General features: G+C 38.7%; 1 protein-coding gene across 11 annotated transcripts in view; it reads left to right on the forward strand.

Moving 5' to 3' along the window:
- The window catches only part of LOC143027843 (AKT-interacting protein-like), a 150,016-nt gene extending 136,113 nt beyond the window's left edge, over positions 1-13,903 (forward strand). For all 11 annotated transcript variants that reach the window (XM_076189493.1, XM_076189502.1, XM_076189495.1 and 8 more), the window contains 4 exons: positions 3,753-3,853; positions 5,133-5,323; positions 8,686-8,854; positions 13,310-13,903. In XM_076189493.1, the coding sequence (XP_076045608.1) occupies positions 3,753-3,853; positions 5,133-5,323; positions 8,686-8,854; positions 13,310-13,414 (566 nt within the window). In that variant the 3' untranslated portion in view covers positions 13,415-13,903. The remainder of the gene's footprint in view (positions 1-3,752; positions 3,854-5,132; positions 5,324-8,685; positions 8,855-13,309) is intronic.
- The last annotated feature ends 6,911 nt before the right edge of the window (positions 13,904-20,814 follow it).

Consider the following 20,814-nt stretch of genomic DNA (forward strand, 5'->3'; position numbering starts at 1 on the left):
CACTAGTGTCTACAAGGTGGCAGATAACAATGATAGTTACAATGTTGTATACCAAAATTTGAGCAAAGTGTTCAACAAGGTGCCCCACCTGAGACAACTGAATAAAGTCAAGGACCAAGGCTTAGGAGGAAAAGTGTCTGAATGAATTAGATGATGGATTGGTGACAGAAAACAGTGGGTCATCATTAGTGGTGTAAAACCCAAATGAGGTGGTGTTATTAGTGGAGTTCCCCAGGGCTTAGTTTTAGGTCCCGTATTGTTCATAATGTATATAAACAACTTGGACAATGTGATTAATAGTCATATTAGTAAGTTTGCCAATGATACTAAAATAGGATGACATTAGATTGGGAGAAGATGCTGCGGTACTGCAGGAAGATCTTAATAAATTGTTTACATGAGCAGAGAAATGGCAAATAGACTTCAATATCCCAAAGTGCAGTGTGTTAAACAGGATTACATAAGCTAGCTAACAGGTGTAGCTTAGATAACATGATACTAAAGAGAAGAGAATGTGAAAAGAACTTAGGAGTGTTAGTAAGTCTGGGAGAGGTTGTAGTAAGACAGTTATGTGAGAATCAAATGATATATGTGTTTTGCCTTTTATGCCTGTAAATAGTGGTGGATGGATAAAACATGGAAATAAAAAAAAAATAGCAGAAGAGAGAGTGAATGTAATTACCTAGTTGTAGTATACAGGGTTGGGGCCATGGTAATTGGGTCCTATGTTTTTGTCTCCACTCATCAAACTTTGCCTTGAATTCATCTATGTTTTTGGCCTGAATTATATTGTCATCCAACTTGTTCCTTAATTATACACATCTATATGGAATGCTATATGTCTTCTCAATTAAAATTCATCATCTTGGTACCCACCCTTTGTATTCTCTTTTATTTATATCTTTCTTTAGGTGTGGGGACCATACCATTGCTCCATATTCTAGTCTGGGATAAATCAAACTTTCAATAATTTTCTTTCCACATCCTTTTCTATGTAATGAAATGCCACATAATTCTTCTCCTGCTGTTTTCTTTATGACTCTTTGGTGAAAAATCATTCTCAATTAAAATCCCTAAATCTTTTCCTCCTTTGTTTTTAGTATTAACTCATTTCCCATTTTATATCCTCTTGTTCTTCTTTTTCATCTTCTTTCTTTTCTTTTCTTTGGCCTAATTCCAAGATTATTCATTTCTGTATATTGAAATTCATTTTTCATTTTTGGCTCCATCCATAAACCTTATGTAGGTCTTCATGTTCCAGTTTGCAATCCACCCAATTTTTCACTTCCTTCATGATCTTGCCTTCATCTGCAGATAAGTTTGCATAGCCATCTATTTTATTCATCATATCACTCAAAATAATTTACAACAAACAAGAACATATCAGTGGACTGCATCATCTCTTCATCCATGTAGAACCACTCTCCATTCACTTCTATCTTTTGCACTTTCACTCCTCCTTGCTCAACAATTTTCTTTTTTGCATCCAGTTCCCCTTTCACTCCATCCATCCACTTCTGCTCCCCACACTTTTACTAGTCTTTCCACATTCCCAAACCATCTCAGTGTTCCTTGATCTACATTAACCAACAACTCTCCACCTCTGATCTGTGCTTCACCTCCACATTTGTCACCTCATCCATTCATAGCACCTACAGTACTTCCCAAACACTTCATCTGAGACACATATGGACTCTTCCTTTCAACCTTTAGATTCTAAATGTGATCAATACAGTACAGGAGGCACAATAACTCCATATAACCTTCTCTTTGTATTCATCCTCTAGTTACCTTTTTCTTACCACTTTTCATCCCAGCCAAGACATTTACTTGCCTCCTTAATCTATGTTTCATATCCACCTCCATATATTGCCTCATGTGACCCATAATGTGACCCACTTCCAGCCTTTTATTCCTTAAATGCTTCAATATGAGTCAAATTCTCAAGGGCAGCAGCATCTGCCTGATGTACAATGATTCGATGATGCATCACAATACTTGCATGATAAAATATAAAGTTACAGCTGTATTGCTCATTCTCTTTCATTCTGAATATTAATGACCATAGAAAATAAGATCAAGCCAGTTCACAGAATACAGGGGTCACTCAGCTACATACATACATACATATACCAAGGCTTTTTCCCCCTTCCAAGGGAGGTAGCCAAAAAGGGGAAGGCATAAAAACACTCCCACCCATTTCATCCCTAAATACACTCCACACCCCTCCCACCCTTCCTCTCATCTGAGCACCTCCTGGATGACGGGTCATCCCTGCACCCTGCCCACCGCCCTGGGTCAGAAGCAGTGTTGCAAGACACAGTACATCCACAGCGAGGCCGCTTCATTTAATCGGCGACCCCCCCTCTCCGTCCCCCTTTGCATATAAGGCGAGGACGGGGAGAGATCCCTTCGGGCTGCGTCAAAATTTACTCACACATACTACCCCACCCCCCACTTCCCCGCCCATTCCTCCTCATGCAGTCACAACATCATCCATATACAACCATTCTCCACTCACCTCTGTCTTCCGTCCTCTCCCTTCCTTCCTCAACAGACATTCCCCTCTTCCCCAAAAGCCCCCTTCACCCCATCCATCCACCTCATCCTAGGACGTCCCCTCATGTTCACTCCCTCCACATCTGCCTTCCATACCTCTTTTACTAGTCTTTCTTCACTCATTCTTTCCATGTGTCCAAACCATCCTAATATTCTTTCATCAACCCTATCTCCCAAATCCTTTTCCACCCCTGTTCTCCTCACCTCCTCATTTCTCACTCTATCTAGCCTAGTAACCCCCACCATACTTCTCAGACACCTCATCTCAAACACATTCAAACTCCTTCTCTCTTCTTCTCTTATGTTCCACGTTTCTGCCCCATACAGTGCTGTTGGCACAATCACTCCTTCATACAGTCTCCTCTTCGCATCCATTCCCAAAATCAAAGGTAACTCAGCTACAAAATAGATATAATGAAGACACCAACTCTGGCATCCTCATATACTCACTTGCGCCTTATGACGCATATGTAGGCATATGGAAGGGATTAAACTCACCTCTAATCTACTGCCATCATCACTTCTTGTACATCTCATCACCTTACTTTTGCCCAGTTTTTGCCTTACTTTTGAAGTATTACTAAGAATATCCGTATACCATAAAGTTTCTTTCCCCTCACAAAGGAGGTAGCCAGTCAAGGCATACTGAGAGATGTAAATATTGTAAATAGATCAATAAAACCATTAATATATGTTAATTTTTTTTGGAATAAAGCTAATGCAAGGCTGTCAGCAAACTTTGAAATCTGATTGTACAAGTAGAAATGTGTTAAAGTTACCAACTTGTGAAGTAAAATAATGGAAATGAAATGTGATTTAATTCTATTAGTTGAGCAAAAAACCTAAGGGATCAGTACCTCATTACAGGATTACTTGGGTTTCAGAAAGTAGTGATTATTCATTTGTAATTAGAATACCTTATTACCACTACCCTCAGTCTATGAGGGTTAGTAAACAAAGTAAGGTCTCACTGTAGCTCTTTATGGTATACAAACAAGAAACTTGCTTCTTGCAATATTGTATTTATAGATTAGGCAAGATGGTACAAGGGTAACTCCAAACTGCCCAAATAATTTAATCATGTTACAATGTAGATTTTTTATTCAGTGAAACTCAAGGTAACAGTTATTGTCATATAAGTCTAAATTTAGATTTTATTTTTGCCAACATTTGTATTTCTCTTTCATGTTCAGTGTGGCTTGGTGTGATATTCATCCGACATGGTGCATACCAGGAAGGTATCTTCAGGTTTAATATACATATTCCCGAGAACTTCCCCGATGGAGATGTGCCAGTAAGTGATCTCTCTTGTCCTTAAGATTCATAAATTTGTGAAGACAAATGTATATAAAGAATTTTTAAACATGAATATAGAGTATACAGATACATTCATAGATTTGTACCAAATACTTTAATTTTTTTTGCATTGTACAAGGATGTGTACATGTCAGGTTTATGGGCAAAGTTTCATAGAACTTAATCCTTCCAGTTACAAAGTACCATCTGAGTATCTGTATTGTTTTCACTCATCATGTGTTTTAACTATTTTGTACAATGGAAGAACCAGTACTCAAACAGGATAAAGCATCCTCCCCCACATGTCAACCATTACTTATGTGCACACCTTTGAGAATGTATATTTATGTATGTATGTATATATGAGGTGTCTGAGACATATGATAGGGGTTACTAGGCTGGATAAAGTGAGAAATGAGGAGGTGAGGAGAATGGGGGTGGAAAGAGAGTTAGGAGATAGGGTGGATGAAAGAGTATTGGGATGGTTTGGACACATGGAAAGAATGAGTGAAGAAAGACTAGTAAAAGAGGTGTGGAAGGCAGATGTGGAAGGAGTGAACATGAGGGGACGACCTAGGATGAGATGGATGGATGGGGTAAAAGGGGCTTTGGGGAAGAGGGGAATGTCTGTTGAGGAAGGACGGGAGAGGACAGAAGACAGGGGTGAATGGAGAATGATTGTATATGGATGATGTTGTGATGCATGAGGTGGAATGGGTAGGGGATGGGGGATGAGGGAGAATGTGTGAGAAAAATTTGACGCAGCTCAAAGGCACTTTTCCCTGTCTTCTCCTTTTCTGCATGAGGGGACGGAGATGGGGGGGGGGGTCACCAGTTTAATGAAGCAGCCTTGATGTGGATGTGCTATGTCTTGTGACACTGCTTCTGACCCAGGGCAGTGGACAGGATGTAGGGATGACCTATCATCCAGGAGGTGGCAAGATAAGAGGGAGGGGAGTGGAGTGTGATAGGGATGGAATGGGTGGGAGTGGTTTAATCCTTTGTTTTTTGGCTACCTCCCTTATAAGGGGGGAAAAAGCCTTTGGTATATGTGTGTGTGTGCGTATATATATATATATATATATATATATATATATATATATATGTATGTATATATATACACATACATATATATGTACTTGTTAATTTACTTTTTTTTTTTCTTCTATAAATTAAAGTAGAAAACACTCAAATTCTTTGAGATTCAACACATTTGCAGATGAATGTTCACTACTAATAATCATGTATGTATGACACTATTTTTCTATGAATTTCAGAGTGTAATCTTTGAGCTACCTATTTTTCACCCGTTAATTGACCCAGTGACAAAAGAGTTGGATGTTCGAAGAGGATTTGCTAATAAATGGCGGCGTAATGTGAACCACCTTTGGCATGTCCTACTCTACATTCGTCGATCATTTTACAAAATTGAAACCAGTAATCCATCAAATCCGGAAGCAGCAGTTTTGTAAGTCTTAGATTTTTATTTGATATTTTGAGTTAGAAGAAAAATCTAATTTTCTCTGTCCAAATTTTAAAGTCTTCATTATTTCCTCACCTCATACTACAGTGCCTCACACTGATGGTCCCCAGACAACAACACAATGTCTCTTTCTCTTATGGTCTTGCCTGGGGACTGTTGTTGGTTTCCTGTAGGCTGTGAGTCTTCTACAAGAGAGACCAGAGGCAATGGATTGATTGACTTCCTCACTTCTTGTGTTATTAGGTCCATTTAGGCATGGGCAAATTATTTACCAAAGGGGCCAGTGGGGGTGGGGAGTACTTGCAATTGATGATCCAGCAATATAGACATCGGAGGGAATAATCTCCCAGCCACCTGTCTTCAAAATTCATTAATTCCCTTACTTTCAATTTGAGGTGCAACCATGAGGGACTGGGACTTGGTCTCTGGACCAGGCTCTGAAACCTCTGTATCAATTTCAAATGTATTTCCTCTGCCTTTGGAGACCTGTCAGCTGATGACCACTCCCTTCCAATGTCTCTTGTTAGAGAGATCTATGGGAGGGCCTTAGGACTGCTGTTAGCTTTTGTGTGAGTGCAGGTTTTCAGTCACAGAAACATAAATATCAATCTAGTAGTTTTAAGGGATCAGTCTATTGGGTGTAATTGGAAAGACATATGAGAGGATTTTAATATGGATTAGGAGGGGAGCAGAGAAAGTAATTGGGGAGGTATTTTGTGGGTTTAGGAAGTGTAGAGGATGTGTGGATAAATTTTTTGTAGTAAGTGATATAGAAGAAGTTTTTGGAAAGAGGATGTTTTTAGAGATTTTATGGATCTGGAGAAGGCCCATAACAGGGTAGACAGGAAGGAATTGTGGGTGTTGTTGATGTATGGGATAGAGGGGAAAGTTGTTGATTATTATAAGAACATAAGAGTGAAGGAGACTGCAAGAGACCATAAGGCCTACACTAGGCAGCCCCGTATCCATCACCACCTGTCATCCCCATCCATAAAGTTGTCTAATTGTTTCTTAAAACAACTGATAGTTTCAGCGCTTACTACATGGTTACTAAGTTTATTCCATTTGTCGACCACCCTATTATAGTTAGAAATGGTGAGAATGAGTGGTTTGAGGTGAAGATGGGACTGTGCCAGGTTTGTGAAATGTGATATGGTTGTTTAATATATTTGTGGATGGGGTGGTATGGGAGGTAAATTCAATGTGATGGTCAGGGGATTGGAGATGGTTAGAGGGAGTGGAAGAAAGTGGGAGATGAGCCAGTTTTTATTTGCTGATGACAATGCACTTCTGGACTGGTCATAGGAGAGTCTAAGGCAGCTAAGCGTGGTTGTTGGGAGGGTAAGAGGAGAACACTGAAAATAGATGTCTATCTGTGTATATACCAAAGGGCTTCTTCCCCCATAGTCCAGACTTTTTTTTATTGAGTTATGGACCCACCAACGTTGGAAAACCCAAAATCATAATAAGATTAAAACCAGAAATTCCTCTTTTTTATTTCTACTGAATTGCAAACTAGTGATGTTATAACAAAGTATAAAAAAGAAAAAAAAAAAAGTACTGGGCCTGCTCTTTGTACAAGACCTGCTTTGGTACATACAGTAGCTTGTTTGCTTATCAGTCTGGCCAGTGAGAAGGTATAAATGAAACAGAACTGTAATTGTGTCACTTGACAACATAGCCCTCTTAAAGCTTTGTATAAATCTTCTTCTTCTCTTTTCTTTTCTCCTTTATTCTCAGACCTAAGGGGAAGGATCCTTGGTGCCTGTAACCCAATGGATAAAAAAAGTCTGGCCTTAAAAAGGAGGTAGTCAGCCAAGTCATGCATCCACCTTCATCAACCAATTGTTTCATTTTTATCTTAGCTCCTCATGGATGAAGGATCATCCCTGTCCTTCATCCACTGTCTGGGTCAGAATCACTGCAGCAAGACACACCATATTTGGCCACATCAATTCACAACCATTCTCCACTCCCATCTATCTCCTGCATTTTTCTTTCCCTTCCCTTCCTTGAATTCTTTTGGTGGTGTTTCTGAAATGGAGTGTGAAGGGTGTGTGGTGTTGGCTTAGAATTGTGCTCCTGTCATTTTTATTTGGGGTTCTATAGGGAGAATCTTGGTTTCTGTATGCAGATGTCCAATAGGGGTGGTGTTGGTGCATCCTCTTATTACCTTGTGTTCCATTTTGCAGAGTTTGTAAATTGTTTGTGTTTGTCTTGTTGATTGTTGAAAACCATGCTGTGGAGGCATAGTTGAGGGTGGTTCTTATGAATTGCTTATAGATGGTTATGTGAGTTTCTTTCTATTGTCCAAAATCGTTCCTTGATGATTTTTGTTGTCAGGTCTTTGATATGTGGACTGAAAGTCATATGGTCATAAAATGTGAGGCCCAGAATTGTAGGGTTCTTATCCAATTTTGTAATGGAAGGATTTGGCATTTAATTGTTAAGTTTGATCTGTTGTTCTAGTTTGTTGAAGTAGGCATGGGTTTTCTTTGTTGCAATTTTGTTGTTATTGTCAGGTCATCTGCATCCATCTTTTCTTTTTCGGCCTAGGGGACAGAGAGGGGAGTTGCTGATTGAATTAAGCAGCCTTGCTGTGGATGTGCTGTGTCTTGCTGCATTGCTACTGACCCAGGGCAGTGGGCAAGATGCAGGGATGACCCGTCATCCAGGAGAAGCCAAGAAAAGAGGGAGGGAGAAGTGGGGATGAAATGGGTGGAAGTGGATTTATGAGTTTGACTTTGGCTACCTTTGTAAGGGGAAAAAACCCTTGGTATATAGATGTTATCTGTATATGAGAGTGTTGGTATTTAGTTATGGTTCTGAAGTTGGGAGAATAGTCATGTAGAAATAGAATAGTAATGAAAATATTGCACCTTGGGGTACTTCATTGTTTTAGTCTTTTTGTCTGTGGGATTTGGTTGTTTTAGGTTGCTCTGCTCTGTCTTACTGCTACAAAGTTAGGTAACTACTTGTTGTTATTATATATGTCTATCTCGGTGATTTTTTAGAGAGTATGTGTCTGGGGACTTTGTCAAAAGCCTTTATACTCATATCTGTGGCTACCACAACTTCTTCCTGGTGGGGCTATTTTATTGAATACTTCCAGCACTTGGTGTCTTATGTTTGCGAGCAGAGTGCTGGTAGAATAGCCTTCCTTGAGACTATGGGTGGGGGAGATAGGTATTTCTGATTTGATTCTTGCTGTTGTCAGCCTTTCACTTAGTTTGGATATTGTAGATGATAATGAAATTGGTCTGCATTTTGTAGGGCTTTCAGAGGGTTTGTTGGATTTCAAAATTGGTATAATGATTTGTATCTAATAATTGTATTTCTTTTTACAGATTTGACAGTGATAACGAATTGTTCCAAGTACGTGTGCGTGAGTGTGTGGAGGCCAGCAAGAGTTCTGTATTTGATGCACCACTCACAGCTGACCCCCATGCTATAATATTTTCTGTATATGAGCCACGAATTCATGATCCCATCCTGCAGGAGCTAAAAAGAGATAGGGTAAGTATAAGAAATATCCTCAGATGTGCTAAGAAAATATATTCTAGAGCAGTATGGTAAGGTTTGAATTTGGAGTCTGGGAGTTCTCTGAGTGCACTCAAGGTGTTAGTAGAGGGGCACGAATGAAAAAGTGGCCTGGATAAGGATTTAAAAATCATTGAGAGGTGGAGAATGACATCCACCCTAGGTAGTTAGTACATGGGGTGGGGCACCTGGCTGGTTAGGATGCCATCAAAGTTTTTTTCAAATAAGGACCTTTTTAACCCTTTTTCTGCTGAATCGTAAAATCTTAATTTTTCCAAAATCAGTCATCTTAAACATAACATAAAGAGAAATGCTCAATTAGAAGGTTTATTCATTATACAAAATAAGGCTTTTGATCTGCTAGACATGAAAATATGTTGACAAATTTGCTCTTAAATTCTTGTATAGTTTTTGCACACACTATTATTTCATCTAATACACTCACTATCCGAGTTACGACCTAGATCGGTTCCGACCAACCGGTCGTAAGTCGAAAAGGTCGTAACTCGGACCGTATACATTCGAGGTGTATACAAAATATCCAATACTCTTTGATTGTTATACTAAATAATAAATTGATAATAATAAATTGATAGGATAGGGTAAAGAAAGAAAATATATTACACAGGATTCTTATTAGAGACCGAAAATACAAATTAGCACAAAGATACAAAATATAAAAAATAGAAAATATGCATGTAAAAAACAAAAAAAATAAAATCCCCTTTTTGGTTGCATGTCATCTACACTTTCTTCGTGCATACGGTCAAGGGAAAGATCAGGCAGTAGGTCTGGCGAGGCACCATGGGGGATCCGTTGGTATCCGCTGGTCGAGGCATGATTAATAAAAAGAGGTTGAAGTAATAAAGGCTTAATAACATTTAAAATAATTCCCTCAAATGTACATGAAAACAAGTACAAGGTTCGCTTCTATGCACTGGGCTCAATCGTCGCCTCCCATGCGAAAACGTTCGGTCTCTCTTCGTAAGAAAAGAATGATAATCATAGCATAACGTTATTTCATCAAATAAATATTTTATGCATGGAATAGTACAGTGAGATATATTGTCTTATTGAATATAAGATGATATACTTCAGAACTCCAGGAATATCATAGACTTGGATTAAAGCTATTTGTATCCATGTTCGTACACTACAGCTTTCGACTTTCGACCAATAGAAAACTTGAACCAGAATGAAAAGTACGAATGCAGGACTACTGTAAACCGATTCTGTCTTGGCTTTCAGGGAAGCGTGTATCACCGATCTGGCAAAACTGCCCTTTCTGACCATTCCCACCTGCCCTGATTATCGGTGGGGACTGGGAATCGAAATACGGTATAATATCAATTCCAGTAATATTATGGTATATGGTAGACATCGTATGGTAGATGGTAGACACGCACTAAATTATGGTAGAAATACCATAATTATGGCAGACAGCATAACCTTGGTGAGATGCTGTGCTGTTCTGCAGTAACTGTCGTATGGGATGCTGGACACCACGTGCAAACGTACAGTAAACCAGTAAACTCATAATATGTGCATGTAGGCATCTGTTGAATGTGGTCGTAAGTATGGGTGGACGTAAGTCGCACAGGTTGTAACTCGGATAGTGAGTGTATGTATTTACCTAGTTGTAATATACGGGAAGAGAGCTATGCTTGTAGTGACCCACTTTTGTATCTTTAGCATCCAGTTTGATCTTAAATTCTTGTATAGTTTTTGCACTCACTGTTCCCTCATTCAATTCATTCCAGATATCCACCACTCTGTATAAGAAGCTATTCTTTTTCAGATCTCTTCTGCAACTATCCTTTTTAATTTTTTTCATGTCCTCTTGTTTTTCTAATATCCCATTTTAATGAATCATCTCTATCAAGGACTTCCATCCCTTTCATAATTCTGTAGATGGTTAGTAGATCTCCTCTTTCTCTTCTTTTTTCGAGGGTTGGTAGTTCGAGTTTGGGCAATCTTTGTTCATGTCAGTATGGAGAGTGTTGGTGCCATCTTTGTCATTGCTCTTTGAATTTTTTTCTAATTTCTTTATATTCTTTTTAGTACTGGGTGTCCATAGTGCCAAACCATACTCCAATCTTGGTCTTATCAATGTAACTAATATTTTCTGTACCATTTCTTCATCCAAGTAGTTAAAGGCCACTTTTATTGATCTTAGTAAATTGAATGTTTTTCCGACTATTTTGTTGATATATTTGTCTGGTGCCATGTCTTCACTGATAATTACTCTTAGGTCCCTTTCTGAAATAACTTTTTTAACTTCCTTTGGGCCAATTTTATATTGTTCCAATATTCTATTTTTACTTTTTCCACATTCCATTATACTACATTTCTTGATGTTGAAGTTCACTTCACACTTTTTACTTCATATCCAGACTTTGTCTAGATAATTTTGTAGTGATTTTCAATCGTCCTCTGTACTTACTTTCTTTAGTGGTTTTGCATCATCGGCAAAGAAGTTCATATAACATTCCACACCTTCATCCATGTCGTTTAAATATATGACAAACATTATTGTGTGTGTGTGTATTTACCTAGTTGTATTATATGGGAAGAGAGCTATGCTCGTAATGACCTGATTTTGTATCTTTCAGCATCTACTTTGTTCTTAAATTCTTGTATAGTTTTTGCACACACTGTTGCCCCATCCAATTTGTTCCAGATATCAACCATCAATTGCAACAGAAATGTAGTGTTAGGGGGGTGGTAGATGACAGTAACATTGTGGTGAAGCTCTCCGATGATTTGTGGGTGGCTTGGAGTGTTATCTAAGAGGAGTAGAATCTTTATTGAAAGGAATCTTTTTCTCCTTACAATACTTTTCTGCTTCTGGTACAAAATGATGTAAAAACCTTCAAAAATAACTACTGTCACCCACGCCTTTGAATTAGCAGCCCAAATAACTGGGGGAGACGGGACTGCTCGTACAGACAGTCTAGGGAACGACAACAACAACTGGGGGAGATGCCATGACTACGTTCTTGAGCATGGGAGATTTCTGTGCATGGTGAACAAGAAGTGATTTTAGCTTAGTCACCTGCACAATTACTGCCCAACATTAAGGTCAAATGTTCTTTGGATACTTGTAGCCTGGGATAATTCTCTTATCCTTGGACTTGGAAATGAATGAATGATTTGGCAATTTTTTCCAATACAATCCTGTCTCATTGACATTGAATATCTGTTCAGGTAGAAACCTATTTTCTTCAATGATCTTGTTAAAATACCAGGAAATTCCACTGCAGTAACTTCACCTATTTTTTCAACAAATGATAATTGTACTGCTGTTTAAATATCATAAACCAACCTTGATTTGCTTTGAACTCTACAGCTTTTTCATCTACATCATCTACATACTTTTTCTCAAGATCTTCAAATAGACAGTGCTTTCTCATGAACCACTTCCTGACTTACCGAAGCAAGCTGACAATTCTGCCTGTCAATCCAAAGAGACAGAAGCTTTTCCATTTCTTTGTAAATCTTACCTCTTTTCTTGTTCTTTAACATGTGTTAAAATCCTGTTCTTATGTACAATTGTTGATACAGTTACAGCTCACTGACTGGAAACCTGCAGCCCCACAGAAACTTGCAAAGGCCCTTCAGGCCCTCCCATAAATCTCTCTAGTAAAGAACAATGGACTGTTATCTCTGTTGTATTAGTTGGATTGTTTCTTTGTTACTGACTTGGAGTTCTAGTAGGAGGGGAGCAGTCAAAGTTGATAGAGGGAAATTTTGGGCCTGGTCTGGAGACCGAGTGTCAACCTCTTGGGGCTGCACCATTACATGGAGACAAGTGTTTGATGACTGGCTTTGAATATGGGCATCAGGGAGATGATTCTCTCTGATGTCAATTTCTTAGGATCATCACTTACAAGTACCTGTCACTGGTCTAATGTCAATTTATGAGGAAAATGGCACCACTACTATGATGCAAGGAAAGGAGGGGATGGGGGGGGTGGGGTAGGGAGTGATTGTGTGTGAATGATATTTTGATGCAGCCCGAAGGGATTTCTCCCTGTCTTCTCTTTATCTACATGAGGGGATGGAGAGAGGGGATTGCCGATTAAGTGAAGTGGCCTTCCTGTGGATGTGCTATACCTTGCTGCATTACTTCTGACCCAGGGCAGTGGGTGGGATATAGTGATAACCCATCATCCATGAGGAGCTAAGATGAGGAGGAGGAAAGGGTGGTGGAGGGGAGTTGCATAGGTGGGACTGGGTATATGCCTTTTGACTTGGCTACCTCCATGGTAAGAGTGAAAAAATCCTTCGTATATAGATACGTTGTCACCAGTAATACATCACTGGAAGTGTTGTTAATTGATTTTAGACCATCTTCACCTATTTCTCAGATCACAGCATCTTTGTCCTTAAAAGTTTAGAATTACCTGTAATTACGACACTATTTTTCAGACTGAGGCCGATGGTGCAGGGAAGGATGGCTTAAGTACGAAAGGTCTATCATGGGTGCAGCCTGGCACTATGCATATATTCTCCAAGTCATCAACATCCTCTTGACAAGCAGCAAACACTGCAACAACTGTGGTGTGATCATGCAACTTTCATTTGGTCTTCTTTCAGACTCGTGAGCATGTTGTACATTACATACAATCATTCACATACCATTGAATACCCAAATTTTATACAAGCTTAAGATCAATTTTAGTAGTTATGTTGGAGCTTTATTCATGCATAATATTTTGTACTTATTACCTACATTAATAGTTTTTAAGCTTGCAATACTACAGTAAGATATTCCTATTTATACCTGTCATACTTGATGGGAGTTCCTATAGCTCTCCCCCCATCCAGTTGAATAGAAATTTTATACTGTTGAAAGATAGATACTCTACTATAATTACCAAGGCTAGTTAGAATTTTCTCTTGTTGCACCATTTTTTGAGGAAATTGTGAATAAATGGTGTAATTGAGTTATAAATTATTTGTGGGTGATCATTGATCTATATTGTAATTTTTTTTTTTTTTTTTTTTTTTTCTCTCTACATACATTGGACACATTGATACAGCTTTAATATTTCAGTCTTCTTTCATTTTGTAACCTTTAAATTCCTGATGGTTTCTATTGTGGTATTACAAATAATTTTTACTTAGTGCATGAAATAATGGTCACAGTTTGTTCCTTCCTTTTGGCAGAATGCAATTTAACAAGATTTCATGATATGTAAATTGGTCACTGAACATTAATAATTTAAGAATTTTATCGACTAGATTTAAAATTGCATGTGTATATTTTTGTTTATGACTTGGATAGCATTGGCATCCACAAAATACTGATGAGAATTGGGCTTTTCATTAAAAATTTAGTTTCAATATGTCCACCAAGATTTTATATTTGACTTCAGGTGTGAAATGATAATATACCTGAGAAGTTTATAATTTATAATGTAAGAGCTTAGTTCTGATTGAAAAAGAAATCTGATTTCCTTGTTATTAATGGAAGTCATGAAGTCATAGCTTAAGTTTAATGTGCTTCTTCAGAAGTATGAGCTTTACAGGATGCAAACATTTGGGATCACTTCCAAAAAAAATGTATGATAGTTTATCCTACATGTTAGCTAATACTCAGAACTTGCTGTATTCAGGAAATTTTATTGAATAGATGAAGAGCATTTCAGCTCTCTTGTAAGGCTCCAGTACAGTGATGTAATGTATAGAGTGATGTGGTGAATGCCATAGCATTTCAATATACTGCCAGGGGATGGAGGAGAGTATGGTGGCTGATCAAGCAAAGGAGAAGCAAGAGCTAGGCAGTTTGAAACCCCAAGAGTCAGCATGTGATATCAGTAAGGGCATGTGGTCTTAAATCCCCAAGCTCCAACAAAGGTTATCTTACTTAGCCACTTTGTACAGCAGGTAATGGACTGAAACCTTGATCTGAACTGTGAGTCTACCTATTAGCAACATGAATAAGTTTGTATGGTGTTCGAGTCTTCAAAGTCTAGGTGGTGTGCTATCATATAGAAGGTTAACACCTGATGTTCTTGAAAAATATTTGAATCCCCATTCAAATAGGAAGACCATTAGTGTACTTAATTATTTCACATTGTCAGTTTATTGGTAAATTCTTCTAGAAGAGTTCATATTGAAAATGTAAACATATTTTACAGTTGATGATTTCAAAGTTCCATTTGAAATTGAAAAATACACCTGTATGTAAGCCATGAGCATGAGGAAAGAACTAAGGACAATTTATAAACTGTTATTCACTGTATTTTTGCCTCTTACAATGACACTAAAATTTATTTAGAAAACTGATTCATAGGATATTTTATATTATCTAGATAACTAATTTTTTCAAGCAGTTATAGAGGTCTTGTGTATTCAATTACATGGGTATTCGTATCTCAAGTGTCAGCTTGAAGATATTAGTGGCCTCTTGGTCAACATGCCATGGAATACAAACTCGTAACAATAGTCAGAATGAATCACTCAAGGTGCTGAGCAAAGGAATGATTAAAGGAAAATTATATAACTGGTAGCAGTCAGAATTTGTTAGTTTCAATCTTGGCAGTGTAATTTAGCAGTCAAGCTAGACACCTTTTGGCCTTTAACAAAGTGGAGTATACGACATTACTAATACATAGTAGATAAAAATTTCCTATTGTGGTAAGGTTGTTGGTTCTTCTGTAGCAGAAGAATGTTTAGTAATGTTTGAAATGATTGGTGACCATTACACATAGTTCTTAAAAGGAGTTAACAGTCAAACTATGCAAGCATTTAAATTTCTGTAATAATGTAGTAAGACCAGTGACACTACCACATGTATAAAGTGCAATATATAGACCCAATAACTAATATCACTGTATTATGTATTAGAATAATTATCTACATACATCAGGTACTAAAATAACCAAATATGCACAATCTATGCAAAAACTAAATAACTTTTCATTACCTCCCCACTCCCCTTGAAAAAAAAATAAAAGGAATAATGATAATTTCATATTCAATTTCATGTTGGAATGCATGTGATAATGGGCCCTGGACAGGAATTACAACTATTCAGGACCCTGTTGGTTTGGAGTCAGCCAGCCTCACAACTCACTCGTGCTTAGGGGTCCCACTCAACTGAATAAGGTTACCTGGTGTGGCCTAAAATAAAGATGCACCACAGCATAAATGGATTGATAAAATCATGTGGGCATTCTTCATGATATCTGTATAAGACATGGTTCAAATATATCCTTTATAAGGATATTCTTTTAGTTTGGCGACATGTGTTTCCAGTGAGATGAAAAATGAAAATACTATTTTTAAATCACATCTTGTACAGACATATAGGTCCACTTGATAGCTGGTGTCAGCTTTTGGGATAAGACTACTAATTAGATATGCAAAGAGAATCATTAGAACTATTTTGATATGAGGTGTTACCCAAAAGTTCTAGTAATTTACCCTATTTGTTAGATAGGAGTGAGTGGAGAATGGTTGTGTATGGATGATGCTGTGATGCATGGAAGGGAGTGGGTGAGGGATGGGGGGGGTTAGGGAGCGGTTATGTGTGAATGATATTTTGACGCACCACAAAAGAATTCCTTCTTCTCTTTTTCTGCATGAGGGGGAAGGTCACTGACTAAATGAAGCAGCCTTGTTGTGGATGCATTGTGTCTTACTGCATTGCTTTTGACCCAGGACAATGGGCAAGATACGGGGATGACCCATCATCTAGAAAGAACAAAGATAATAGGGAGGGAGGGGTGGTGAATGGAAGTGGAGTGGATAGGGATAAAATTTGGGGGAGTGGAATTATGCCTTTTGACTTTTGGAAGGCAGATGTGGAGGGAGTGAACATGAGGGGGTGACCTAGGATGAGATGGATGGATGGGGTAAAAGGGGCTTCGGGGAAGAGGGGATTGTCTGTTGATAAAGGACAGGAGAGGACAAAAGACAGGGGTGAATGGAGAATGATTGTATATGGATGATGATGTGATCCATGAAGTGGAATGGGTGGAGGATGGGGGGTGAGGGAGTATGTGTGAGAAAAATTTGACGCAGCCCAAAGGGATTTCTTCCCGTCTTCTCCTTTTCTGCATGAGGGGACAGTGAGGGGGGTCATTGATTTAATGAAGCGGCCTTGCTGTGGATGTGCTGTGTCTTGCAACACTGCTTCTGACTCAGGGCAGTGGACAAGATGCAGGGATAACCCGTCATCCAGGAGGTGCCAAGATAAGAGGGAGGGAAGAGGGTGGAGGGGAATGGAGTGTGATAGGGATGGAATGGGTGGGAGTGGCTTTTATGCCTTTGTTTTCTGGCTACCTCCCTTATAAGGGGGAAGAAAGCCTTTGGTATATGTATGTGTATGACTTTGGATACCCCCCTTGCAAGGGGAAAAAACCCTTGGTATATGTATGTATGTGTGTATATATGTATATCTTGGACTCGACACTGCTGTTTCTTAGCCAAGTTTGGGGAAGGATCTTGTGAAAGGGGGGGACGGGGTTAAGACACCACTCAGCCCAGTTACTACTGAAAGTGTTGAGAGTTAAATGTTACTTTGGTTTTTATGTAGTCTGGGATGCAATTTGGAGAGAACCTTGGTGAAATCCTTGCCCTGTTAATCATAATGAAATGTGTACCATTTGATATACTAAAATGCAGAAAAGTACAACATGAATGAGACAGAAACAATAACATATAATAAAAGTGAAATGAAAAGGTAACATGATATGGATCCCAGACTCCAGATCTTCATGGTCATACATATGTGTGCATACATACATACATATATATATATACACATACATACATATACCAAAGGCTTTTTCCCCCTTTCAAGGGAGGTAGCCAAATAGAAAAAGGCATAAAAACCATTCCCATACATTCCATCCCTAAATACTCCACTCCCCTCCACCCTCCCTCTTATCTTGGCACCTCCTGGATGACTGGTCATCCCTGCATCTTGTCCACTGCCCTGGGCCAGAGGCAGTGTCACAAGACACAGCACATCCACAGCAAGGCCACTTCATTAAATTGGTGACCCCCTTTCTCCATCCCCTCATGCAGAAAAGGAGAAGACGGGGAGAAATTAATTAACATTAAATAATCAAATAATTAAATAACATTAAATAAACATTAAATAATTAAATAAAACATTAAAACATTAAATAATTAAATAAAACATTAAATAAACATTAAATGATTAAATAAAACATTAGATAAACATTAAATAATTAAATAAAACATTAGATAAACATTAAATCAATATATATATATATATGCAAAGTAGACCACTTGGAAAAAGAAACTAACGAAGCAGAGCGCTTTCGTATATTACATCTTCAGTGCAACAAGTACATAGTGACAGGAATACATAGACAATATATACATGATATATTGTCTATGTATTCCTATCACTATGTACTTGTTGCACTGAAGATGTAATATACGAAAGCGCTCTGCTTCATTAGTTTCTTTTTCCAAGTGGTCTACTTTGCATAAGTGAACACACGTACCCGTGTTCTTATTAGCATTTATATATATATACATACTATATATATATATATATATATATATATATATATATATATATATACATACACACACACACACACACACACACACACACACATACACAAATACATATACATTCACACACACCAAAAGGCTTCTTCCCCCTTATAGGGAGGTAACCAGCCAAGGTATGCATCCACCCTTCAGCCATCCCACACCTATCTGTTTTCCTTATTGTCTTACCTCCTTGTGGATGAAGAGCTATCCTTGGTCCCTGTCTATTGGTTGGGTCAGAAGCAATGGAACAAGAAAGTACATCCACAGGAGGGCCCAACAGCCAAAGCTGGATTACCCCCTCTACTTCATTACATGGCAATCCTCCCTTCTTGTCCACTCAAAAGTAATTAGAGAAGACAAGGAGAAATCCCTCAGGGCCATATCAATTGATTATCCACTTCCTATCTCTTGCCCTTTCTTTTCCCTGCTCTACAAACATTCCCTTTTTACCCAAGGCCCCTTCACCCCATCCATTCACCTCATTCTTGGTCTTCCCCTCAAGTTCACTGCATCCACCTCTTGTCTTCCATTTTTTTTTTTTTTTTTTTCCCTCTAGTCTTTCTTCACTCATTCTTTCCATGTGCCCTAACCATCCCGGTAGTCTTTGATCAGCCTTATCTGTAAACTCTTTTTCCACCCCCAACTCTCTTACCTCCTCGTATCTCACTCTATCCATCCTCTTACCCCCCAACATATTTCTCAAACACATATAACCTCTTCAATATAAGTCAAATACTCACACACAGATCAGGCTGCCTGATGTACGATGATACATCACATTATGCATGTCATAGACAGTTACAGCTGTTATACTGTTATACTTGTTCTCTTCCACCCACAATATTTATAATTGCTGTGGTTATAAACACAATCAAGCCTGTTCACAGAATGTGGGGGTAACTCAGCTAAAACTTAAAAATAAATATAATCAGAATTCCCTTATATTTCAATTCTCTGCCCTATATAGTGTTGTAGTCACAATCACACCATCATATAGTCTTCTCTTTTTGTCCATCCTCAGATACCTATTTTTCATGTCACTTTTCATTCCCCTAAGACATAAAGATGTTAACGAGTCATAGCAAACACCCACTTACATTCTCCCTCCACTCTCAGCACCTTAGTGCTCAAGGGTCACTTAGTCCCCATAATACCACATTGGTCATACACAGTACAGTGAAACACATCTCATCTACCAAAGGGATGTGTTGAAACTGGTTTACTCCTGTTCTATCCACTCATCTGTAGAACAGATGTGGGATACCATTCCTTAAGGCCACAACCATTCATCTATTCACATCTCTTTACAAATCCTCATCTCTTCTCTGTCCTAATAATATATTTACCTAGTTGTCGTATATGGGATAGGACCCATACCCATGGGATCCTATCTTTTTGCCTTCACTCATCAAATTTTGCCATAAACTCGTTTGTGCCACATGCCTTCAGAGCTTTTCTCACCTTTCCCATCAATCTCATTCTAAGTCTTCCTCTTGCGCTTCCTCGACTTGTGGGGAATGTCCTCTCAGACATTTGTCCTGTAAGACCTAGAAACCCTGGTGCCCATTACTGGTTCATATTCCATTTAATATATTGATATAGCTGATAGATTTTGTTTTTGCTGACAGCTTTATTCAGCAAAGGGACAGAATCCAGGTTGATGGGGTACATTGTTCATGGAGACCCGCATCTGTCAGAGTACCCCTTGGCAGAATAACACCTGGGATTGCTATGACAATATTTGTATTGTGTGCCATAGTGTTAACTGGTTGAAGATATAAATTTTGAAATATAATTCTTCTTGTTGCTTGCATTTATTCATTGGGGAATGCTAAGGGGTTTGTGAAATACTTACATATACCAAGGACTTTTTCCCCCTTACAAGGGAGGTAGCCAAAGTCAAAATGCATAATTCCACTCCCACCCATTTCATCCCCATCCACTCCACTCTCATTCACCACCCCTCCATCCTTCCCTCTTTTCTTGGCACTTCTTTGATGACAGGTCATCCCTACATCTCACCCACTACCTTAGGTCAGAACCAATGAAGCAAGACACAGCACATCCACAGCAAGACTGTTACATGTAATCAGTGACCCTCCCCCTCTGTCCCCTCATGCAAAAAAGAGAGAAGATGGGGAGAAATCCCTTAGGGCTGTGTCAAAATATAATTCAAACATAACCACTCCCTAACTCCACCATCCCCCACCCACTCCCATCCATGCATCACAACATCAGCCATATACAACCATTTTCCACTCACCCATATCTTCTGTCTTCTCCCTTCCTGTACAGACATCCCCCTCTTTCTCAGTACCCCTTTTACACCATCCATCCATCTCAACCTCAGACGCCCCTCCTGTTCACGCCATCCACCTTTGCCTGTCACA

The sequence above is a fragment of the Oratosquilla oratoria genome, chromosome 8 (assembly GCF_046742065.1).
Source record: "Oratosquilla oratoria isolate Oo_2021 chromosome 8, ASM4674206v1, whole genome shotgun sequence".
Taxonomy (NCBI): domain Eukaryota; kingdom Metazoa; phylum Arthropoda; class Malacostraca; order Stomatopoda; family Squillidae; genus Oratosquilla; species Oratosquilla oratoria.